Source organism: Pongo abelii, chromosome 10, assembly GCF_028885655.2.
Source record: "Pongo abelii isolate AG06213 chromosome 10, NHGRI_mPonAbe1-v2.0_pri, whole genome shotgun sequence".
In the NCBI taxonomy this organism is placed as follows: Eukaryota; Metazoa; Chordata; class Mammalia; order Primates; family Hominidae; genus Pongo; species Pongo abelii.
The window spans coordinates 127,800,418-127,826,603 of record NC_071995.2 but is presented as its reverse complement, the minus strand read 5'-3'; the positions used below and the strand labels follow the sequence as shown (position 1 = coordinate 127,826,603).

Genomic DNA, 26,186 nt, shown 5'->3' with positions numbered 1-26,186 from the left:
TAGCCAGGTGTGGTGGGGCACACCTGTAATCCCACCTACTCCGAAGGCTGAGGCATGAGAATCACTTGAACCCGGGAGGCAGAGGTTGGAGTGAGCTGAGATCATGCCACTGCACTGCAGCCTGGGTGACAGAGTGAGACTCTGCCTCAAAAAAAAAAAATCTGGGTTGGGAGTGAGACTTACTTTTCACTCTGTAACATTTTATATTGTTTGAATTTCTTACTATACACCTGTAAGAACTTTTCCAAAAATACAGAGAGACATAGAAACGCCTGCCCAGTAGAGATGGTTCACCACAGGTGATGGGTTTAGGCTTTGGGAGATGTTGGGACAGAGTGAAGATTTTTCTCATATGGTAAGGACATGAATCTGTGGTAGGAAGAATAATTGCTCCCAGAGATGACCACATCCTAATTCCCAGGACCCATGAGGCTGGGACAGGGGAGGGGCATTACGGTAGACTATCCAGGCAGGCTCAACATAACCACAGGGGTCGTTACAAGTGGAAGAGGGAGGCCAGAGAGTCAAGTTCAGAGTGAGGAAGACCTCACCAGCCTGATGGCTCCGGACATGGAGGAAGGGCCATGAGCCAAGACATGTGGATGCCCCTCAAGGCTGGAAAAGACAAGAAAACAGATTCTCCTCAAGAGCCTCCAGGAAGGAACGCAGCTGCTGACACCTGAATTTCAGCCTGGGAGATCTGCTTTAGCTTTCCAACCTCCAGAACAGGCTCCCCTGTCACAGCCTCAGGGGTCCTGGGAAGTAGGATGTGGACATCTCTGGGAGCAATTATTCTCCAGACCTGGAGGTCAGGTGACGAATTTCTGTTGTCTGAAGCCACTGGGTTTGTGGTAAATTATTACAGCAGCAGTGGGAAACTGATACACCCTACTGCCACAAAGGGACTGTATTAGTCCATTTTCAAGCTGCTGATAAAGACATACCCAACTGGCATGGCAACTGGATATGTCTGGGAAATTTACAAAAGAAAGAGGTTTAATGGACTCACAGTTCCACGTGGCTGGGGAGACCTCCCAATCATGGCAAAAGGTGAAAGGCACATCTCACATGGCGGCAGACAAGAGAAGACAGCGTGTGCAGGGAAACTCCCCTTTATAAAACCATCAGATCACGAGAGACTTATTCACTATCATGAGAATAGCATGGGAAAGGCCCGCCTCCATGATTCAATTACTTCCCACCAGGTCCTTCCCACAACACACGGGAATTGTGGGAGCTATAATTCAAGAAAAGATTTGGATGGGGATGCAGCAAAACCATATCTGGGATATTCCCCCAATAAAAACTGCTACTAAAGGAGGCTAAGTAAAACAGTGGGAAAGTCGTTCTCAGTGAAATTCCCAAAGACAGAAAAATAGACACCTAAAAGATACACACTATCAATGAGGTTGTTTAAAAGGTGTGAATATATTTAGTACTTAAGATGACAGCCCTTTCTTACTCAATCAGACCAGCAGCAATAACTCATATATGTCAAAGCTAATTTGACCTATCTGGAGAAATCACAGGACTTTCACTCCAGACAGCCCCAGGTTAGAATTCTGCTTCTCCACCTAGAACAGGCATGACTTTGGCCAAGCTACTCAGTGACTGTAGAAAATAACAATGTATTGTACACTTGAAAATTGCTAAGAGAGGGGCCAGGCATGGTGGCTCATACCTGTAATCCCAGCACTTTGGAAGGCCGAGGCGGGTGGATCACTTGAGGTATAGAGTTCGAGACCAGCCTGGCTAACATGGGGAAACCCCATCTCTACTAAAAATACAAAAATTAGCTGGGTGTGGTAGCGCATGCCTTTAATCCCAGCTACCCGGGAGGCTGAGGCAGGAGAATCGCTTGAACCTGGAAAGCAGAGGTTGCAGTGAGCCAAGACTGTGCCACTGCACTCCAGCCTGGGCGACAGAGCGAGACTCTTTCTCAAAAAAATAAGACTCTTATAAATTCACCCATGATTGCAATTGAAAAATTCTGGAAGTCCTCTGCTATAACATGATGTAGCATGATGTAGATAAAATATTTTTGCAAACTCTCTTTTTATTATTCTACATATATATGGTGTACAACATGATGTTTTAAAATATGTATACATTGTGGAATGACTAAATCAAGCTAATTAGGCCAAGCGCGGTGGCTCACACCTGTCATCTCAGCACTTTGGGAGGCCAAGGCAGGAGGATTGCTCCAGCCCAGGAGTTTGAGACCAGCCTGGGAAACACAGCAAGACCCCATTTCTTTAAAAAAAAAAAAAAAAAAAAAATCAAGCTAATTAACATATGTATTACCTCACATATTTATCATTTACTTGGTGATGAGAACACTCAAAACCTACTCCTCTCTTAGCAATTTTTTTTTCTATTTTTTGAGACAGAGTCTCACTTTGTCACCCAGGCTAGAGTGCAGTGCTGCTATCTTGGCTCACAGCCTCCACATCCCAGGTTCAAGTGATGCTCCTGCCTCAGCCTCCCAAGTACTGGGATTACAGGCAGCGCCACCACGCCCAGCTAATTTTTGTATTTTTAACAGAGACAGGGTTTCACTATGTTGGCCAGGCAGCTCTCGAACTCATGACCTCAAGTGATCCACCTGCCTCAGCCTTCCAAAGTGCTGGGATTACAGGTATGAGCCACCACACCTGGTCCCTCTCTTAGCAATTTTCAAGCGTACAATACATTGTTATTTACTACAGTCACCATGCTGTGCAATAAATCTTGAATGTATTCCTCCTAGCTGAAATTTTGTGCTTTTTGACCAACGTTTCCCTAATCTCCTCACAATCCTGAGCACCTGGTAACCATCCTACTACTCTCTGCTTCTATGAATTTGACTTTTTGGATTTCACAGACAAGTGAGAACCATGAGGTATTTGTATTTCTGTGCCTGGCTTATTGTATTTAGCATTATGTCCTCCAGGCTCATCCATGTTGTTACAAACGACAGAATATCCTTCGTTTTCCATTACATATATATACCCCATTTTCTGTATCCATTTACCATCAATGGGCACAGGTTGATTCCCTGTCCTGGCTATTTTGAATAGTGCTGCAGTGAACATGGGGCTGCAGATATCTCCTCCACACACTGATTTCATTTCCTTTGCACATATACCCAGAAGTGGGATTGCTGGATCCTACAGTAGTTCTATTTTTCATTTTCGAGGATATATTTGCAAACTCTTATTCACTCTTCAAAACCCTATTCAGTCATCCCCTTGTTTCTGAAATCTTCTCCACGTCTCTCAGAAGTAAATCCTTTCCCTTCTACGTCATGCCATGTATCATAAGGTCTTGGGTTTTATTTGTAGATTAGAAGATTCTCTTATTTATGTCTGCACCCCTTGCTCTAATATGATGGCACTCAAAGTTCGGTCCTCAAACAGCATTTGCTGAAATGCACTGAGAATGAAGAGTGGTACAAAAACTATTTTCCAAGTGGGTTGACTCAGAGCCACCCACGTAAGGGTCTTATTCCTAAATCAGTGCTTGTGCTAGAGGTTTGTCTCTCCCAGTAATCTGCTGAGAAAAACAGAAAATCATAGCTTTCTAAACTTGGCTTCTTCTTTTTTTTTTTTTTTTTTGAGATGGAATCTAGCTCTGTCGCCCAGGCTAGAGGGCAGTGGCGCGATCTCGGCTCACTGCAAGCTCCGTCTCCCGGGTTCAAGCTATTCTCCTGCCTCAGGCTCCCGAGTAGCTGGGATTACAGGCATCCACCACCATGCCCAGCTAATTTTTGTATTTTTAGTAGAGATGGGGTTTCACCATGTTGGCCAGGCTGGTCTTGAACTCCTGACCTCGTGGATCCCCCCGCCTCAGCCTCCCAAAGTGCTGGGATTACAAGCATGAGCCACCACGCCCGGCCCTAAACTTGGCTTCTCAGTCAGCCACCCGACCTTATCTGCTTCCTTATTAGGCTCAAGCCTAAAGCATATTCTTAAAAAGAAACAAGGCTGGGCGTGGTGGCTCACGCCTGTAATCCCAGCACTTTGGGAGGCGAGGCGGGCAGATAACGAGGTCAGGAGATCGAGACCAGCCTGGCCAACATGGTGAAACCCTGTCTCCACTAAAAATACAAAAATAAGCTGGGCGTGGTGGTGCGTGCTCGTAATCCCAGCGACTCAAGAGGTTGAGGCAGGAGAATTGCTTGAACCAGGGGAGTCAGAGGTTGCGGTGAGCCGAGATCCCACCACTGCACTACAGCCTGGTGACAGAGCGAGACTCTGTCTCAAAAAAAAAATTAAAAATATAAAGAAATAAATAAATAGAAACAGGAGGAGCTTCATTAACACACTGTTGACCAGCATCAAATTAAGTTTTTCCTTGTGTGCCATTTAGGGTATATAGGAAAGAGTCCAGAAAGCACGCTACCTGGGAACAGGCTCCATTCCATCTAAGTTAAGGACACCTGTAAAGTTCTGTTCACATACACTTGAAACGATGGATTGGTATGCATGCCAAAAATATTTTACAGACATGCCCAAGAGGGAGAAACTAATATAATGTGTTTACTTTGATGTTCATATAATAATTGGTCCATAGCTTAAGGAATTAAAGTTGATATTGTTCTTTAAAACATTTGCAGGCTGGGTGTGGTGGCGCACACCTGTAATCCCAGCATTTTGGGAGGCCAAGGTAGGTGGTGGGTCACCTGAGGTTAGGAGTTTGAGACTAGCCTGGCCAACATGGTGAAATCCCATCTCTACTAAAAATATAAAAATTAGCAGCGCGTGGTGGCGGGCGCCTGTAATCCCAGCTACTTGGGAGGCTGAGACAGGAGAATTGCTTGAACCCGGGAGGTGGAGGTTCAGTGAGCCAAGATCTCGCTATTGTACTCCAGCCTGGGTGACGAGAGCCAGACTCTGTCTCAAAAAAAAAAAAAAAAAAAAAAAATTGCATTACACCTGCAATATATCTGTAATGTGTATTAACGTTGTTAATGTGCTATTTTCCATTATTTGCATATTCTACTTAGCTATTTTATATAATTATTTGCTCAGCAAATACTGATTTTAAACAGAAAAGCAAACTTCCACTTGTCCAAGCTGTTAAGGTTTCACTTAGCTATATTTAATATACACAGTTATATAAATGTGACTAGTTATAACTTGGCAATATGTATGAAAAGCTTTAAAAATGCATATACCCTTTGATCCTGCAAGGTTATTTCTGGAAAATCCTAAAGGAAATAGGCTCCAAAGGTTTATGCGAAGGCTGTTCATCACGATATTGTTTAAAACTGAGGGGAAACATGGAAATAGGACGTGACCATTCATGACTTGCTGCAAAAGAACATTCGATGACAGAGGAAATACATACGATCTATTTCTAACATATTGTAAAATAGGTTACGACACTATGAGTGTAATATGATTGCAATTTTTAAAATATACACACAAACTACAGAGCAAGAGTCAGATACAGCAATATCTCTGCATCCAAAGCATTTATCAAAGTGCTTAGCACATACTAAATACTCCACAAAAAATATATATTTTTTATATATTATATATAAGAAATATATATTTATATAGGTATATAAATATATTTATTTTATGTATCTATATCTGTAAATTTTATATACACATATATATATATTTTTTCGATACAGAATCTCACTCTGTTGTCCAGACTGGAGTGCAGGGGCATAATCTCAGCTCACTGCAACGTTCACCTCCCGGGTTCAAGCGATTCTCCTGCCTTGGTCTCCCAAGTAGCTGGGATTACAGGCACTCACCACCATGGTCAGCTAATTTTTTTTGTATTTTTAGTAGAGACGGGGCTTCACCACGTGCGCCAGGCTAATCTCGAAATCTTGACTTCAAGTGATCTGCCTGCCTCAGCCTTCAAAGTGCTGGGATTACAGGTGTGAGGCACCAAGCCTGGACTACAGATTTTTTTTTTTTTTTTTTTGAGACGGAGTCTCGCCTTGTCGCCCAGGCTGGAGTGCAGTGGTGTGATCTCGGCTCACTGCAAGCTCCGCCTCCCGGGTTCACACCATTCTCCTGCCTCAGCCTCCCGAGTAGCTGGGACTACAGGCGCCCGCCAACACGCCCGGCTAAATTTTTGTATTTTTAGTAGAGACGGGGTTTCACCGTGTTAGCCAGGATGGTCTCGATCTCCTGACCTCATGATCCGCCCGTCTCTGCCTCCCAAAGTGCTGGGATTACAGGCGTGAGCCACTGCGCCCAGCCAACTACAAATATTTTTTAAAAGAAGTTGCAAGCTTAATTGTAAAAGTATATCTTTTTTCCAAACTTAATTTCGAATAAAAACATAAATAAAACCAAAGACACACACACAAACAGTGGTCATTTCTGGCTGGCGAAATTGCAGGTGCCGTATTTTCTTCTTTGTATTTTTACATAGTTTCCAAGTCACCTCCATAAGTAATTTAAAAATCGATAGGTACTATATATTTTTAAATACAGTTTAATCAATAGAAGGCTGTCTAAGAAATGTGTAGTGTATGCACAGAATGAAATATCACACAGCCAGTTAATGACAGGGTAGGGCAACTCAATGTCCGCAACTGGTACAGAGAAGGTCCCCAGATACTTTGTTAAGTGAAAACCTCACAGTGCACAGGGACAGCTCTTCTTACTGACAATGGTTCTGGTGCTTTTTACACATGATGCTACACAGAGAGACTTTAACCTTCAAAAACATAACCCTGAGGAATAAATACAGTTTAATTTCCATATGGACAACAACTAGGAATGAACAAGTAAAAGTTTAACCACATTTACTAAGAGTAAGCATGGCTTCAGTTCTCGATATTTATTAGATTGAGCAATGTAACTGATTTTTTTTCCTCTGGGCAACAGGTTGGTTTTGCGGAGGGCTCCTCTCCTCCTTCATCTCTTAGGAGAAGCAAACCTAACTTCAGATGACTTTGTGTTTATTTGAAGCAGAGGTCAAGCATGGTAAAATTGAGAACTGTAAGTTTGAAGGAAAAAACAAAAACCCAGCAATCTGACTAGCAATAAGTCCTTGCCTATCTGTTAGTAGAATACGAACTGGAATAACTTTTCCATATAGCATTTTGTCACTGTCAATCAAAACAAACTTACACAGCCCTTTGGCCCACAGGCTTTCCTAGGAATTTATATTTCCAACATGCACATACAATGGAGTAAAGAAATGTAATCGAAAACACTTCAGCCTTGCTTGGAATAGCAAAAAACCAAGGACAGACTTTTAATACGTATGGTGCATTCTCACAGTGGAATACCTCACAGCCAATAAAAACAATAAGATAGATGTAGCTTTGTGGATTTGGAAAAGTAGCTAAGATATGAGTTAAATAAACAGACCTAATCCCACTTGTGGGAATAAAATGTTCCACATATGTGTGTAAAACATTTAAAAAGGAATAATAGGGGCTGGCCGCACTTGGTGGCTCCCGCCTGTAATCCCAGCACTTTGGGAGGCCGAGGCCGGCAAACAACTTTATTTAAGTCAGGAGATGGAGACCAGCCTGGCCAACACAGTGAAAGCCCGTTTCTACTAAAAACACAAAAAGTAGCTGGGCGTGGTGGCACGCACCTGTAATCCCAGCCATTCTGGAGGCTGAGGCACAAGAATTGCTTAAGCCTGCTAGGCAGAGGCTGCAGTGAGCCCAGATCATGCCACTGCACTCCAGCCTGGGCCACAGAGTGACACTCTGTCCCCCACCAAAAAAAAAGAAAAGAAAGAAAGAAAGAAATAATAAATGTCACTTTACAGAAAATGACACAACTTGACAACTTGTTGGGGGTGGGGTGGGAAGAGGGAGAACATCAGGAAGAATAGCTAATGGATTCTGGTCTTAATACCTAGGTGATGGGATGATCTGTACAGCAAACCACCATGGCACACGTTTACCTATGTAACAAATCTGCACATCCTGCACATGTACTGCTGAACTTAAAAGTTGAAGAAAAAAAGAAAAGAAAACAACACAACTCACAGTCAACAGAATCACTAAACTCAGGGCCGAGGCTTTGTGACTGCATAGAAGAGTTGCAACAGTCAGTGACAACCTTACAAAGGTTCCTGTTGAGGTGTCAGGGGTTCCAAACTTCATCTTGGCCTATAAGGAAAGTTAAACTCTACACTTCTTTCACATTCAGAGACAAAGCTCAGACTGTGTTTCACTACACTTAAAACTGAATTCAAGGCTGGGTGCAGTGGCTCATGCCTTTAATCTCAGCACTTTAGGAGGCCAAGGTGGGTGGATTGCTTGAGTCCAGGAGTTTAAGACCAGCCTGGGCAACATGGCAAGACCCTGTCTCTAAAAATATACCAAAAAAATAGCCGGGCGTGGTGGCACATGCCTGTAGTCCCACATGCCTGTACTTGGGAGGCTGAGGTGGGAAGGTTATTTCAGCCCATGAAATGGAGGTTGCAGCGAGCCGAGATTGTCACTGCACTCCAGCCTGGGTAACAGAGTGAGACCCTGTGTCAAAAAAAAAGAAAAAAATAATTCAAAGCCATATACTTGTTCAGCAGAAAATAACTCTCTAGAAATAATACTTTCAGAAACACTGTCCGCATGTACAGAAAAGTTAGTTTAGATTGTTCAAGCACGGATGCAAAAATATGGAAGTACAGATATATTCTCCCAAGTTCATATGCTATGACGTCTGTACAGAGACAAGCGTTCCAATGGATGAAATAGAAAAATTAAAGACAACGTAAATGTTTATTAATTGAAGACTTTAAATGATGGCACCTCCGCACAATGGATGAGATAGATCTATGTATGTGCCACTATGGGAGAAAGTTCCCAGATGTGTGGCTGAGTGGTGAAAAGGAAGATGCTGAATATATATTCAGCAGTGGGCTTCCATTTGTGTGTGTGTGTTTAAGGTGGGGGAGGAGGTACATATAAATACATGCATGGGTGTATGTGAACCTCCTCGTATGCATGCTCTGTGTAGTGCCCTCTCACACCGAATAGTGCTGACCTGTGTAATCAGAAGGATATTGTGGGATTCATATTGTATTGACTTCCGAGCCTGGGTCATGAAAAATAAGGCAATTTCCAACTTGCTTTTCTTTTGATGGTTCTCTCAGGGAGAAGCTGGTCATCACATCATGAGGACACTCAAGAAGGCCATGGAGAGGACCATGTGGTGAGGAACTGAGGCCTCCCACCAACAGCCTTATGAGTGCACTATAATGGATGCACATCAGCAAGCCCCAGTCAAGCCACCAGATGAGACTGCAGCCTCATGGGAAACCCTGAGACAGACCACCCAGCTAAGCTGCTTTTGAATGCCCACAGGAACTACTAGATAACAAATATACTGTGATAAGCAACTAAGTTGGGGCAGGGGGTAATTTGTTATGTAATAATAGATAATCAATATAGTACATATATTTCTAGGAGAATATACACAAGAAAATGGTAACTGTGGTTACTTATGGAAATGAGAAATAATACGATGGGGATAAGAGGTGGGAGACAGGTTTACTTGTCATACTATACCACTCAATTACATTTTACTCTACACTGGGGCAATTTTTCATGTATTACCTGAAAAAATAAAAAAGAACACATAGTAAGATGTGCCCATATATGAAGACAGTGTTTGGAGAGGGCTCAACTTGCTGTGGAAAAGGAGGCAGAAAAAAGAGCTGGAGCTTAAATAAGGTTTGATACAGTGTGGAAAAATGAAAAAATCACCTTCAGTAAAAAACCTCTAAAATTTTTCAAAGTGTGACACATTTTGCGACCAAAATTTAATCCTGATGTGATGATGACTGGAGCAAATTTTGATCCTCCAATGACATGCTATTACTATTCCTTAAAATGGTGCAGCACAAATGATACCACTACTGTGTCATTTAATTCATGTTTGAAGAAAGTCACTCAGGCCAGACAATAACAAAAATATCTGTCTTGCCTTTATTTGGTGGCTGCTATACTCTCAGTAAAGTCAGATGGGTCTTGCGAGTGTTAAGAAAAAATTTCCACAACCTGAAAATAAGGTCAAGAATAAAATAAGAATAAATAAGGTCCACATGCACTTTCTTGCAATGTTCTAGGAAGCCACAATTAAAAGGGTCCTCTAAAGATTAATTTTCTGTTAATCTTTAGAGGTATTGTTGTTTGACTTCACTATTTACTATTAATTGAAAGCTCATACTCTGTGAAGTTACATTAAGCCACTTGTAGCTTTGTGTCAGGTAGAGATGTAAATCATTTCTGTCCAGTAGAAAAGATACTTCCAAAGCTTGGGGCCCATTGCCTTGTTGGATGTTAATCAGTTCTGCAACTAACCTCATGAATTTACTCTGACATTCTTTATTAAATTGCCTATTTAAACTCCAGTTGCTCAAATGTGCTTTAAACTGGTTTTAACATTAGTAGTTTCCTCATAAATTGATGGGTTGAACAACATCTTTCATAAGTGCTCTATTTGTAAAAGAATTCTTTTGAAAAAAATATATTTTGAAAGATGAAATATGTATTGAAAAAATTCAGGGCCAGGCTCATGCCTGCAATCCCAGCACTTTGGAAGGCTGAGGAGGATGGATTACTTGAGCCCAGGAGTTCAAGACCAGCCTGGGCAACAAAGATGAAACCCTATCTCTGAAAAAAAAAATTAAATTAGGGGACATGGTGGCATGCACCCCATAGTTCCAGCTACTTGGGAGGCTGAAGTGGGAGGATTGCTTGAGCCCACGAAGCGGAGGTTGCAGTGAGCTGAGATTGTATCACTGCACTCCAGCCTGGGTGAGAGTGAGACCCTGTCCCAAAAAACAAATAAACAAACAAAAACTAAGGATGATACTTTTAATGTGGTAAAAACAGTTTCAATACACATCCATTCTTGACTGTTATAACATTTAAGAAAATTGTGCACTAAGAAAGCAAACCAAAGAGATTATTGCATGTCTCCCATTTCTGAACTGGATAAACAGGAGACACTGTTTCCTGTACTATTAGACATTACAGGCGCTTCTGGTTTTCAGAATTTCTAGTGTTTTACTTTTGAAGAGAAAGAGGATTACCTTGCAAAAGCCTGCCTCCCCTATAGAGATGAAGAGCCAGGGCAGCCTCACAGTTCTCAGCCAAGATGAGGTTTGCGATCTCAGATGGGCTTTCAAAGTCAAAGGCATCTTTCAAAATGCACACGTGCCCTGCAGCCTCTAGATGGGCCCTTTATCAAAAAATACAGAGAAAGGAGAAGATGAGGGGAAAATGTTAATATGTAACAGGTTGCTGCTACAGTTAGGATTTTTTTTTTTTGGTTGTTGTTGCTGTTGTTGTTGTTGAGACAGAGTTTCACTCTTGCTGCCCAGGCTGGAGTGCAATGGTGTAGTCTCAGCTCACTGCAACCTCCGCCTCCTGGGTCTTCAAGTGATTCTCCTGCCTCAGTCTCCCTAGTAGCTGAGACTACACGGGTGCACCACTATGCCTGGCTAATTTTTTGTATTTTTAGTAGAAACGGGGTTTCACCATGCTGGTCAAGCTGTTCTCAAACTCTTGACCTCAGGTAATCCACCTGCTTTGGCCTCCCAAAGTGCTGGGATTACAGGCATGAGCCACTGTGCTCAGCCACTATGATTAAGATTTTAAATGAATTCCATAAGATGACTTATTTACTGAATCACCCTTTGTAAGCACCCTGCCTTAAAATACAAGAGAAGGCCTAGAATCAATGACATTAACCATTCATCTGCCAGTCTCAGATACCCAGGACTGTGGCTGGGACGGAGGCCATTGGAAGGAAGGTTGACCCAGGAGGCCTTGACAGCCTTTAGACATGGGGTACACACTGCCACCTCCAGTGGCATTTGCCATACCGGACAGCTCCTTTTCTATTTCCTTAATTCCACATTTTCTCTCCTGTCCCTGAATTGTGGTATCTAAAGATTGTTTTTGGGCCTGTGTTGCTCAGTTCTTTGAAAAGACTTCAAAAGTCACCTATTATCATAGCTTCAAAAAATACTTCCTGGTCTTTCCATTCTACCTGCTACACACACACACACACACACACACACACACACACACACACACACACACACACAATATTTATGTCTTTCAAACATGTCTCTTCTCTTTCTCTCCACCTTAGTTTCAGTTCCTGGTAACATAAATATAAAATACCTCATAAACAAAAAAGAAATTTTTTCAATAGTGACAACAACATGAACAAAATCAGAAGACAAATGAGAAACTGGGGAAAAAACTATTTACGACTCATAAAGAAAAAAGTTCATCTGCTTAATATATAAAGAGCATTCGTAAATCAATAAAGAAAAAAGGCTAACAACACAATAGGAAAACAGAGATGAGAGCTGGGTGAGGTGGCTCAGGCCTGTAATCCCAGCACTTTGAGAGGTCGAGGCAGACAGATCACTTGAGCCCAGGAGTTTGAGACTAGCCTGGTCAATACGGTGAAACACCATCTCTATTTAAAAAAAAAGTTTTAATGCACTGGGCATGGTGGCACATACCTGTAGTCCTAGCTACTTGGGAGGCTGAGATGGGACGACTGCTTGAGCCTATGAGGTTGAGGCTGTAGTGAGCCATGATTGTGCCACTGTACTCCAGCCTGGGTGACAGAGCAAGACCCTGTCTCAAAAAAAAAAAAAAAAAAAGCCAGCCACAGTGGCTCAAGCCTGTAATCCCAGCACTCTGGGAGGCTGAAGCAGGCAGATCACTTGAGGTCAGGCGTTTGAGGCCAGCCTGGCCAACATGGTGAAATCCCGTCTCTACTAAAAATACAAAAATTAGCTAGGTGTGGTGGTGCACGCCTATAATCCTAGCTACTGGGGAGGCTGAGGCACAAGAATCGCTTGAACCCAGGAGGCAAACGTTGCAGTGGGCCGAGATTGTGCCACTGCACTCCAGCCTGGGCAACAGAGTGAGAGAAAGAAAGAAAGAGAGAGAGAGAGAGAGAGAGGAAGGCAGGCAGGCAGGCAGGCAGGCAGGCAGGAAAAGGGAAAGAAAGAAAGGAGAAAAAGAAAAATAGAGATGGGCACAAAATTGCAGTCCATAGAAAAAGAAATACAACTGGGCTCTTGAACAAAGAAAATGATGCTTAATATCAGTCATCTTTTTAATCCAGAAAATCTGTAAAGATTAAAAAGTTGACCTGAGGCTTCCTGAAATAAACACTCCTATACATTATCTGTGAGAGAGCAAATTGGTACAACCTCTCTAGTGGGCTATGCAACAGCAGCTAGAATATTTTAAATGCACAAACCCTGTGACCAAATAACTCCACTTCTAGGAATTTATTCCAAAGATAGACTTGGATATATGTGCAAAAGCATGTACCCAGGAATACGCACTGCAGCTGTGAAGTAGCAAAAACACTAAAAAGCTACCTCACCGCGCATCCACAGGGCCCTCGTTATGTTATGGTAGACGGACCTCATCATGTTCTTTTGCCATCAAAAGAATGCAGTAGATCACTATGAGGTATTAAGAATGAATTCCAAGATTCACTATTAATGAAAACAGAGCACAGTGAAGAATACTTTTGGGTATATACACTTTGCGTGCATAGAATATATCTAGAAGGATACATTAAAAAGAGATAACAATGATTGTGTCCAAAGACGAGAATCAGGCCAGGTGCAGCGGCTCCCACCTGTAATCACAGCACTTTGGGAGGCAGAGGTGGGAGGATCATTTGAGCTCAGGAGTTCAAGACCAGCCTAGACAACATGATGAAACTCTGTCTCTACAAAAAATTTTTTAAATTACCTGGGTTTGGTGACATGCACCTGCGATCCCAGCTGTTTGGGAGGCTGAGATGGGAGGATCGATGAGTCCAGGAATTCAAGGCTGCAGTGAGCCATGATCACACGACTGCACTTCAGCCTGGGTCTCAACAGAGCGAGACCCTGTCTCAAAATGAAAGAAAGAAACAGAGAGAGAGAGAGACAGAGAAAGAGAAAGAAAGAGACACACGAGCTTTTGTATTGTGGGATAGTTTTTACCACATGCATATATTATCTTTTTAAATTGTTTGAGGTGTGTGTGTGTGTGTGTGAGTGTGTGTGTGCATGTAGATACACAACAAATGGGACCAGGTCTCTTTTCTGATTAAAACCTGCAAAGAGCTCACAGTATTCAGCTCAACTGTCAGCGGCATGAGAATGGTGACCATTTCTATCCTGCTTAGGGAATCAACTAACGGCTGAGCGTGTCTCTGGGATAAATGCCTCAGCCCAGAACGCAGCTCACCCCGCATGGCAGAAGTGCACTCCACGCCAACCACCCTCCCACGGCAGGACCTTGGGACCTTGGGCACATCACGCTCCCTTCTTGAGTCTCCACGCCTCTGACATGAAACTTCCGAGTGCCAGCTCCTTCCAGAGAACTCTCCTGACAGCCCCAGGTCCTACCACACCACAGTCTCTCAAAATTCCCATTTCGTTTTCAGCCTCTCTCTGTTATAACCCCTCTGCACTGCATTTATATGGAAGATGGAGTCACATCTTACTCGGGGCACTGATTACAAAATCAGCACATACAGGAAAATCAAGTACACTTAAAATTACCCTGGAATCGGCCGGGCGCGGTGGCTCACGCCTGTAATCCCAGCACTTTGGGAGGCCGAGGTAGGCGGATCAGGAGTTCGAGACCAGCCTGACCAACATGGTGAAACCCTGTCTCTACTAAAAATACAAAAAAATTAGCTAGGCATGGTGGCATATGCCTGTAATCCCAGCTACTTGGGAGGCTGAGGCAGAAGAATCGCTTGAACCCGGGAGGCGGAGATTGCAGTGAGCCGAGATCGCGCCACTGCACTGGGCGACAGAGCGAGACTCCGTCTCAAAAATAAATAAATAAATAAAAATAAAAAACAAATTTAAAAAAAATTACCCTTGAAAATCTCTTAAATCATCCAGACAGTACTATAGAACAAAGTTCAAGTCCAACCTAGCCTTTTTTTTTTTGTAATTCCAGCAATTAAATAGTTATTAATTCAGCTGAACACCAGGTGAATTAACTGGTGTGCATTTAGGGGTAATATTGCACAAAATCATGAGTAAAACAAAGAAGAGGAGGACAAAGACGAGAGGAGGAGGAAGTAGGGGGAGGTCTAGAGCCTTTAAACACTGTGTTCATAAAATGACCAAGTTGCTAGGACTGTGGGAACCACAAAGAAACATTAGGTTCAAATCGTCTGGCTCACATTGACTCTGGGGCATACGGTGAGATTCTACACTGTACTAATATGTGGATGATATTTTTCTCTCTCTCCTTCTGTTTCTTTTTCGTAATATAAAGTGTCACAACATCACTGTGCAAATAAAGAATAACTAGGGCCTTGAGACCTAAGTTGGTTTAACTTACTGAAGTGCATCGTATATCTTGAGCCTACCATTTTCACTGTTAATTTTGATCCAGTCATTGTGGGTCAGTAACATTCCTTCTCTCCCCACCAAACCTAGCATCCTTTGGAAATGCTGAAGGTAACTGACCAGCAGAACCAGGAAAGATGCCTGCAGCAGTCAAGCTATCAGCTCACTTCAGCCTAAAAAAATATAAAATATATCACACAAAAATAAGGATTCAACATGCTTCTGACCATGGGTGAATAATTGCTATTCTGTGTTCTTCGTAAAGCTCTAAGAAATGAGAAGCCAAAAATAAACACTGATAGATGGAAAAGGGGCTGAATTCTACTTGGAGAGTCCATTCCTGAGGGACTCATGACTTATGCAGAATCGATACAGCACAGCACATGGAATGCAGGTGGTTACATAGAGACAATCAGTAGTTCCTGATTTATTAAGGTGTTTTTGTTTGTTTGTTTGTTTGTTTGTTTTTGAGACAGGGTCTTGCTCTGTGGCACAGGCTGGAGTGCAGTGGCATAATCTCAGCTCATTGCAACCTCTGCCTCATGGGTTCAAGCGATTCTTGTGCCTCAGCCTCCAGAATAGCTGGGATTACAGGCATGTGCCACCACGCACAGCTAATTTTTGTATTTTTAGTAGAGACGGAGTTTCACCATGTTGGCAGGCTGGTCTCGAACTCCCAACCTCAGGTGATCTGCCTGCCTCAGCCTCCCAAAGTGCTGAGATTACATGCATGTGCTGCCGTGCCCAGCCTATTAAGCATATTTTTACATGACATTTTGACACTAACTTTGCAATCTCATAAATATTCTAAATAAATTTGTCTAATCTAAATTATTCACGAACTAAAATTGTACCCTTGTTTCTGGTTGACTTGCAACACCTTTAAATCAATCTATGCTCTCTCCTTCTGTCATGTAATAATTCAACTAATAAATTCACTGAGCACCTATTATGCCCAAATAATTCTGATTTGATTTAAAAAGGCTTTCTTGAAAATAAAAGCATCTCCCATAGAGATTTTGGGCACTTGGCAGGTCCACAAAGAGAAGAAGCCTATGTGTGCGCCCCTGACTCAAGATTCACAGACGCTCTGTGGCTCCCTGGCCGGCAGCCAGACTCTCTACCTGAGTGTACAGTAGAGTTTGGTCATTTCTGTGTTTTGGTTTTATTTTTTTGTTGTTGTTTTTTTGAGACAGAGTCTCAAAAATATTTGCTGGAGTGCAAATTTATTTACTTTTTGAGATGGAGTCTCACTCTGTTGCCCAGGCTGGAGTGACTGTAATCCCAGCAGGCTGAGGCAGGTGGATCACATGAGGTCAGGAGTTTGAGACCAGCCTGGCCAACATGGTGAAACCCCGTCTCTACTAAAAATAGAAAAAGTAGCGGGGTATGGTGGTGCACGCCTGTAATGCCAGCTATTCAGGAGGCTGAGGCAGGAGAATTGCTTGAACCTGGGACGCAGAGGTTGCAGTAAGCCATGACAGAGCAAGACTCCGCCTAAAAAAAAAAAAAAAAAAAAAAAAAAATAGAATACACACAGGAACTCTTTTTTAAAAGAATGCAAAAATTCAATCACCTAACAGGCAAAGTGACTAGATCAGGAAGTGTCTTGAACTCAAATGTCAACTGAGATCAGGTGAAATCAACAAACTGGAGGGAGGATGGTGAAATTATAAGACAGGATGAGCTCTGCACCGAACAGGGGGGGATGCCCATCTGCAGGGTCAGGCCCCCATAGTTCAGTAAGATAAAGAAAGCCACCTGGGGCAGCTGAGCACTAAAACTGTGCCTAATTCGAATAGAAAGGCACTCAGTGTGAAAGACACACGCAGCTCGGTTACACATGCACATGTATAATATATATTACTACTTACGCATAAATATATAAATTATTTGTATATACATATTTTTAATGTGTATTTCAAATATGTTTTATAAATATTCTATTTATATCATAAATATTTCAAATATATAATTTATTTCAAAATAGATGGGGCTGGGCATGGTGACTCACAACTATAATCCCAGCACTTTAGGAGGCCAAGATGGGTGAATGGGTTGAGCCCAGGAGTTTGAGGCCAGCTCGGGCAACATGACGAGACCCTGTCTCTACAAAAAATACAAAAAGTAGCCAAGCATGGTGGTTCACGCCTGTAGTAGTCCCAGCTACTCGGGAAGCTGAGGTGGGAGGACGGCTTTAGCCCTGGAAGACGAGGCTGCAGTGAGTCAAGACGGTGCCACTGCACTCCAGCCTGGACGACCGAGTGAGACCCTGTCAAAGAAAAAAATAAAACAAACGAGGCTGGGTGCAGTGGCTCACGCCTGTATTCCCAGCACTTTGGGAGGCCGAGGCGGGTGGATCACCTAAGGTCAGGAGTTCAAGACCAGCCTAATCAACATGGAGAAACCCCGTCTCTACTAAAAATATAAAATTAGCTGGGCGTGGTAGTGCACGCTTATAATCCCAGCTACTCGGGAGGCTGAGGCAGGAGAATCACTTGAACCCGGCAGGCGGTGGTTGCAGTGAGCTAAGATCGTGCCATTGCACTCCAGCCTGGGCAACAGAGCGAGACTCCATCTCAAAAAAAAGAAAGAAAACAAACAAAATAGATCAAAATCATGTTTAGATATGTTGAGTGAAAGAGAATATAATATTAAAGTTGATTTTATCTGTTTCTTTTTGCTATGTTTAATGTGACTACTGGAAAATCTGAGAGGACCCATGGGGCTCACATTATGCTTCCAGGCGAGAGCGCAAGGTCAGACCCCACTGGCTCTGGCAGTCGGTCCCCAGCCTATCGAGGAGCTACTCGTTGCTGCAAGGTTACCAATCTACCCAGAAAAGCCAGGCATTTCAACATCTATGAGAATCTCCCCAGTTCCAACCTGCCTAATGGTATTTCTCACTCCTTCAAGGTCCACAACACCTGTTACTCCTCTACATCTTCAGAAGTTCCCGGAGGCCTGCGTTTCCCATTTCCCTTCTCCATAAGGACGAGTGACGCTTTTGGGCAGGTGTTGCCTCCACAGTGTCTGTTCCCACACGCCCCTTCCTAATACCTCGACCCTCCCTGGCACTTATTTGAGGAGGACGAGCCCCACCTCCAGATCCAAGGGTGCTCCTGCAGGCTCCTGCCAATCAAAACATCCGGCTCTCCACACACCCACCCCTAGATGTTCAATTCTGGGACCTGGGGTCGTGTTTTCAGAGACTCAACCACGGAGGTTCTCCATGGGCCTGGGATGCAGGGAGCCCCAGGAGGGGCTGGCGAGAAGATTCTGCCAGGAGAGGAAAGCAGATGCAGGAAACGGAGATAAGTGGACTCCTGTCCCTGTCCTCTACTGGAAAACCACCCCGAGAGGCCCTGCCTCCAGCCTTCTTATGGCAAAAGCCATTACATTCCCTTTATTGTCTAAGACAATTTAGGTTGGGTTTTCAATTCAACTTAGCTTTCAATTCAATTACCCAAGGCTGAAGATCTCTAAGACACACCACAATAATAGCTTAGCATCCTTATTGTTAGTTTATACACAATCCATCACAGTCTCTCATCCCCTCAATCCTTCCATTATGAGTCCCTTGGCCTCCTCGGAATTCCAGACCATTGACCTCTGCCCCCTCGGACCCACAGTCCCTCCGGGCTTTTCTCCCAGTTCTGGGGAGATTCCATGCTCCGCCATTTCAATCACTTTCTTGTCAACACCTTAACCACTCCCATCCCCTAGTCTTTCTGTAGCAAGCATGTGAGCATCTGGAACAATGCCAGCCCTGGAGAGTCTCCAGGTCAGCTTTCTCCATGGCAGCCCCGGGCACTGGCGCCTGCTGGGGGACCCCCCGAGGCAGAGGGTAAGTGGAGATCTGTGAGATGGGATCCCAAGTTGCTCACTACTGCATCAGCACCTCTCATGCATTTTCAGTGACTGAGCGCACCTGCTGTATGCCCAGCACCGTCGGGGCACCAAGGGTTCAGTAAGGAACAAAACATGCACAAACCCCTGCCCTCCAGGTGCCAACTCTCTTTTTTTTTTCTTTTTTTTTTTTGAGAAGGAGTTTCACTCTTGTTGCCCAGGCTGGAGTGCAATGGTGCGATCTCGGCTCACTGCAACCTCTGCCTCCCGGGTTCAAGCATTTCTCCTGTGTCAGCCTCCTGAGTAGCTGGGATTACAGGCATGCGCCACCACGCCCGGCTAATTTTGTATTTTTAGTAGAGACGGGGTTTCACCATGTTGGTCAGGCTGGTCTCAAACTCCTGACCTCAGGTGATCCGCCCGCCTCGGCCTCCCAAAGTGCTGGGATTACAGGCGTGAGCCACTGCGCCCAAGGGCCAACTTTCTAGAGCAGGGAAAAGGTCAATGAGCCAGAAAATCCCAAATCTTCTCTATGTCAGAGGCAGGTCTTTTGCTCGGGAGGAAAACCACCAGCCCCAGGGAGACAGGGAGAGAGTGTGTGGTGGAAGGGGCTGCTATTTGAGAAGAGTGGGCAGGGGAGGTCCCGCTAAAGAAGGTCACCTGAAAGTGGCTGGCGCGGTGGCCCATGCCTGTAATCCCAGCACTTTGGGAGGCCGAATTGGGTGGATCACCTGAGGTCAGGAGTTCGAGACTAGCCTGGCCAACATGGTGAAACTCTGTCTCTACTAAAAACATAAGAATTAGCCAGGTGTGGTGGCGCACGCCTGTAATTTCTGCTACACAGGAGGCTGAGGCAGGAGAATCGCTTGAACCAGGGAAGTGGAGGTTGCAATGAGCTAAGATCGTGCCACTATATTCCAGCCTGGGTGACAGAGACAGATTCGGTCTCAAGAAAAAAAAAAAAAAAAAAAAGCCTGAAGGTGATGAGGCAGCGAACCATGTGGATACTGTGGGGGAAAAGATGAAGAGCTAACAAAGTCCAGCACACAGAAGTAGAGAGCAGAATGGTGGTTCCCAGAGGCTGTTGGGGGGCTTGGTGGGGGTCAAGAGGAGGAATAGCTTGTACGGCATGGTGACCATCGTCAATAATAACATACTGTATATTTCAAAATTGCTTAAAAAAAAGATTTTAAATGTTTTCACTACAAAAAATAATAAGTACAATTGCCGGGCACGCTGCCTCACGCCTGTAATCCCAGCACTTTGGGAGGCCAAGGCGGGTGGCTCACGAGGTCTGGAGATCAAGACCATCCTGGCTAACATGGTGAAACCAGGTTGCTACTAAAAAATATAAAAAATTAGCCACGCGTGGTGGCAGGCATCTGTAGTCCCAGCTACTTGGGAGGTTGAGGGAGGAGAATGGCATGAACCCGGGAGGCAGAACTTGCAGTGAGCCAAGATCATGCCACTGCACTCCAGCCTGGGTGACAGACCCAAGACTCTGTCTCAAAAAAAAAAAAAAAAAAAAAAAAAAGGTACAATCATCCCTGGAATCTGTGGATAACAAAATCCAAGGATGCTTAAGTCCCAGATATAAAATGGCACAGCATTTGCATATCACCTTCACACATCCTCCTGTATACTTTAAATCATCTCTAGATTACTTATAATACCTAATACAATGGAAATGCTATTCAATAGTTGTTCTGTTGTATTGTTTGGGGTTTTGGGGGGTTTTTGGTCTTTTGGGTTTTTTGTTGTTGTTGTTGTTGTTGTGGCAGAGTCTCGCCCTGTCACCCAGGCTGGCGTGCAATGGTGCAATCTCGGCTCACTGAAACCTCTGTCTCCCAGGTTCAAGCGATTCTCCTGCCTCCGCCTCCCGAGTAGCTGGGATTATAGGCGCATGCCACCATGCCTGGCTAATTTTTGTATTTTTAATAGAGATGGATTTTGCCATGTTGGCCAGGCTGATCTCAAACTCCTGACCTCAGGTGATCTGCCCAATTCGGCCTCCCAAAGTGCTGGGATTACAGGCGTGGGCCACCGGGCCCGGCCTGTGTTGTTTTTTATTTCTATATACTTTTTAAAATTTTGATCTGTAGTAGCTTGGAACTGCAGACATGGAACCCACAGATACGGAATACTGACTGTCTTCAAGGTGATAGACATGTTCGTTACCGTGATATAATCATTCCACAATGTATTCATAGTCCAAAACATCACATGGTAAATACAATTACTAGTTGTCAAACTAAAAGTAACAATGTAAATTTTAAAAATAAATTCAAATAAACAAAAAATAACATCAGTGGGTATTATATCAGAATATCAGAAAAGCAGGTGCTGTGGGCCTGATGTGGGACGTGCTGGGCTTTGGGAGGTCACAGGGGTCTGGGAAGGGTACGTCACTGAGGGGCCCACAGCGCAGAGGATAGCAGGTCCTGGCAGAAGCCTCGGTGTGTGTTGGATGTGAAGCAGAGAAGAGATGCAATCTGGCTGAGCATTTCACCAGACTCAGTCTGACTGCTGTGTTGAAAGGGAAAAGAGACAAGCTAAGAGGCTTTGGCAATGACCCAGGGAGGGCTGGGGTGGTGACACCTTCCCTCTCCTCCAGCCTCTGAGGTCCTTATCTGTCCTGCCACCAGCAGCTCATGGCCTTGCCTCCTCTACAGAGAAAGTCACAGCTGCAAGACAGGCACACCGTCAAGTGTCCCCCACCACGCCCACCCCTCTGGCACCTGCAGGCCTCCGGGCCTCTCCCCGAGGTCCCAGCAGAGGCCACACTCCTTCTCCAGCTCACCCCTCCCCAACAGCTCAGGAGTTAACCACCCCACAGTCATGCCTCTCCCTGTTTCCTCTTCCCACTCACCTTCAGGCAGCATCAAATATGCCCGAGCCCCTTAGAAGGTTTCCCCAGCAACCCAGCATCCTCCCCCAATCAGGCTCTACTCTCTCCTCCCCTGCCCATCACAAAAGGACTTCTGGAAATGAAAGGGTGGCACACATTCACCATCTCCATCTCCTGTGCCTGCCCACTCCTGGGCTTCCACCTGCCACTACTCCTGCGGAACAAGATCAGACAAGATCTCCACAGACCTTCAGGTGCCAACCCTCATTGCCCCTTTGACGTCTTGAGCAGATGGACCTGTTAGCAACATCCAGCATCGCTACCCAGCCCTCCTGCTTGGGAAATTCCTCTTCTTTGGCTTCCCTAAGTTTTCTGGATTTCCGGGGCCCTCTGCCTTCCCAGCCTGTCTCCTTTCTGATCATGTTATATCCCAGTTTGCCCCACCCTTAGTGCAGGACTAAGCAAACTTCATCCCACACTCAGCTTCTCATCTTCAGCCCAGAAGCCTCTCTGAGTGCCCAGGGGTTCCAACTGCCCTAATTCAACAAAAACTTACAGTGTGTCTGACAGGCACCTCGCAATCAGCATGTTAAGACTCTCCTGCCCCAGCCAAGCTGGCATCAGCCAGTATTCCATGGGCAGGGACCTGCCCACCGTGCACACAGCAGCACAAGTCAGGCCCCTGGAAGTCCCCCTAGTGCTCTTCTCTTCTCTCCCCGCTGCCACAGTATCGCAGGGTCCTTCCAGATAGTATTCAGATCTATACATTTTTTTTTTGAGATGGAGTCTTGCTCTGTCACCCAGGCTGGAGTGCAGTGGCGTGATCTTGGCTCACTGCAAGTTCCACCTCCCGGGTTCACGCCATTCTCCTACCTCAGCCTCCCGAGTAGCTGGGACTGCAGGTGCCCACCACCACGCGTGGCTAATTTTTTTGTATTTTTAGTAGAGATGGGGTTTCACCGCTTTAGCCAGGATGGTCTCAATCTCCTGATCTCGTGATCCGCCCGCCTCGGCCTCCCAAAGTGCTGGGATTACAGGGGTGAGCCACCATGCCCGGCCTTTTTTTTTTTTTTTTTTTGAGTTTTGCTCTGTCACCCAGGCTGGAGTGCAGTGGCGCGATCTCAGCTCACTGCAACCTCTGTTTCCTGGGTTCAAGAAATTCTCCTGCCTCAGCCTCCTGAGTAGCTGGGATTACAGGCATGCACTACCACACCCGGCTAATTCTTGTATTTTTAGTAGAGACAGGGTTTCACCATGTTGGCCAGGCTGGTCTCAAACTCATGACCTCAGGTTATCTGCTGACCTCGGCCTCCCAAAGTGCTGGGATTACAGGCATGAGCCACCACACCTGGCAGATCTATACACTTTCTTTGTTCTTAAAGCAGCAACCTTCATCCCTCATCCTTCAATCCTGACAGCTTTAAACCCAGAATCCACAAGATGACAGTGACAGTGACTGGATTCCACCCCCGAGCTGCCCACTCAGGTCCTCAGCCAACTCCTCTGCGGGGTCTCACAAGCGCCTTCCTGGCTCACGGCGTCCTCCACACACAGTTCCCTCTGCCCAGAATGCACGTCCCAGCCTCTCCCCTCACTAACCCTGATGGCCCCAGCCGAAAAAGTTATTTCCCATGCGCAAATGCTCACAGAAGACTACTCAGGATAGCCCCAAAGTGGAAATGTCCCAAAGGCCCACCATTCTCCAGTTGAGGAGTGGACAAGCAAAAGTGCCCATCCGGCTGATGGGGTATTCCTCAGCCACATGGGAATGAAGGACTGACACTTTAGGCCAAGCCCACAAAAGGGACCACATAGTGTATGATCCCATTCCTACGAAACGTCCAGAATAGGCCTATTCCTAGAGACCAAAGGAAGCCGACTATTTCCCAGGGGCTGGGGGAGGAGCAGAAGGGGAGTGTCTGCTAACGGATATGGGTTTCTTCTGAGAGTGATGGAAATGTTCGGAAATTAGATAGGAGTGACGGTTGCGTGACTTTATGAATACACTAAGAATCCCTGGTGTGTACATACTTTAAAAGGGTGAAGTTTATGATATGTGAATTATATCTCAATTTTTTCAAAAACTATATGGGGCCGGGTGGGGTGGCTCATGCCTGTAATCCCAGAACTTTGGGAGGCCGAGGAGGGCAGATCATTTGAGGTCATGAGTTCGAGACCAGCCTGATCAACATGGTGAGACCCTGTCTCTACTAAAAATACTAAAAATTAGCTGGGCGTGGTGGCACATGCCTGTAATCCCAGCTACTCAGGAGGGTGAGGCAGAAGAATCACTTAAATCTGGGGGGCAGAGGTTGCAGTGGGCCGAGATCGTGCCAGTGCACTCCAGCCTGGGGGACAGAGACTCTGTCTCAAAAAATAATAATAATAATAAACTATATGTGAAATAAAATGTTATTTCTTGAAGAAGTCTTCCCAGACCCTGGTTGGGGCTCAGAAAAAAACCCCAAAATGAAGGCCTCAGCAGCTCTCTCTGACCCTCTCCCGCCCTCCTGTCTCTGACCCCTCATTTTCCCCAGAGGTTAACCAGAGAAACTAGAATTCCTCTTTCCCACGGTGGTTCATGGAAACCAGAACTCCTTCTCCCCAAAGCCAGCCATAAAACCCAAAATTATGACTCTAACTTTCCCCTGCCTTCCTGTGTAAAACCTGACCATAAAGAAATTATCCCAGGCCAGGTGCGGTGGCTCATGCCTGTAATCCCAGCACTTTGGAAGGCCGAGGCGAGTGAATCGCCTGAGGTCAGGAGTTCAAGACCAGCCTGACCAACATGGTGAAACCCCGTCTCTATTTACTAAAAAAATACCAAATTAGCTGGGTGCGGTGGCGCATGCCTGTAATCCCAGCTACTTGGGAGGCTGAGGCAGGAGAAACGCTTGAATCCAGGAGGCAGAGGTTGCAGTGAGCCAAGATTGTGCTACTGCACTCCAGCCTGGGCAACAAGAGCGAAACTCCATCTCAAAAAAAAAAAAAAAGGAAATTATCCAAACTACCTTGTTTGATTGTAGGTCACAAAGCCCCAATTCCAGAGAGGGCCTGCCTTGTACCAGAAGGAAAGAAGGCTGCACAGAGGGGCCAAGATGCATCCAGACAGACTCGCCTTGCTGGGCTTTCCCAAGCAGTCTATCAGTGTTCGATCAGACCCTTTCATCCCATCCTATTTCCATGTGGCTGTCCGTACCTTGTCCAACCTAAGCATAAACTGGCCAGTCTCTTGTGTCTCTGGGTCTTCATTCTGAAGCCTCCCATGTCATGTAAAACTATGACCAACACAGGTGTGTGCCGTGTCTCCTATGAATCTGTCTTTGCTCAGCTGGTTTTCAGTGAACCTTCAGAGGGGGAAAGAGAAGCCCTTCCTTGGACCCTACGCCCTCTGGAAGCAGGTCGGCTCTATTCAGAGTCCTCTCTCTGTCATCACTCTACACTTCTCCATCATAGCACTGATCGTATCACAATCAGACAAATGTCTGGGTAATTACATGCTTGTGTCTGTCTTCCATGCTAGAATGCTAGACTTGTCTTCCAAATGACAATGCTGAGCATCGAGCTGATGCGCAGAAGCTCTCTGTGGTGGAGCGGCTGCCTCCTGAGGACAGGGACTGCATGACGCCGGCTCTCTGTGTTGCGCCTACACAGCACTGTGCCCATGGGAGACGCTCAAAAAATATCTGCTGAATGAAGATATTAACAACTTTCTTTTGTGTGTGTGATACAGGGTCTCATTCTGTTGCTGCCCAGGCTGGAGTGCAGTGGTGCAATCATGGCTCATCGCAGCCTCAACTTCCCTGGGCTCAAGTGATTCTCCTGCCTCAGCCTTCTGAGTAGCTGGGACCACCATGCTCAGCTAATTTTTGTATGTTTTGTATGGGGTTTCACCATATAGCCCAGGCTGGTCTCAAACTTCTGAGCTCAAGCAATCTGCCTGCCTCAGCCTCCCAAAGTGCTGGGATTACAAGAGTAAGCCACAGCACCCAGCAACAACTTTCAATGGCTATCTTTGTGGGGTTTTTTTGTTTGTTTGGTTTTTTTTTTTTGAGACAGAGTCTCAGTCTGTCACCCAGGCTGGACTGCAGTGGCGCAATCTTGGCTCATTGCAGCCTCCGCCTCCCAGGCTCAAGCAATTCTCCTGCGTCAGCCTCCT

The 26,186-nt window shown here is 45.2% G+C and overlaps 1 protein-coding gene across 10 annotated transcripts in view; it reads right to left on the bottom strand.

The window, feature by feature from the left end:
- The window catches only part of GLT1D1 (glycosyltransferase 1 domain containing 1), a 140,945-nt gene that overhangs the window by 106,081 nt on the left and 8,678 nt on the right, over positions 1–26,186 (bottom strand). For 6 of the 10 annotated variants that reach the window (XR_010135620.1, XM_054526414.2, XM_054526416.2 and 3 more), the window contains 1 exon segment: positions 11,017–11,165. The exons of 2 other annotated variants lie outside the window; for them this stretch is intronic. Coding sequence is in view for 5 of the 8 variants with exons in the window: in XM_054526414.2 (XP_054382389.1) it covers positions 11,017–11,165 (149 nt within the window). In the remaining 3 variants the exon portion in view is untranslated. 10 annotated transcript variants of the gene reach the window in all.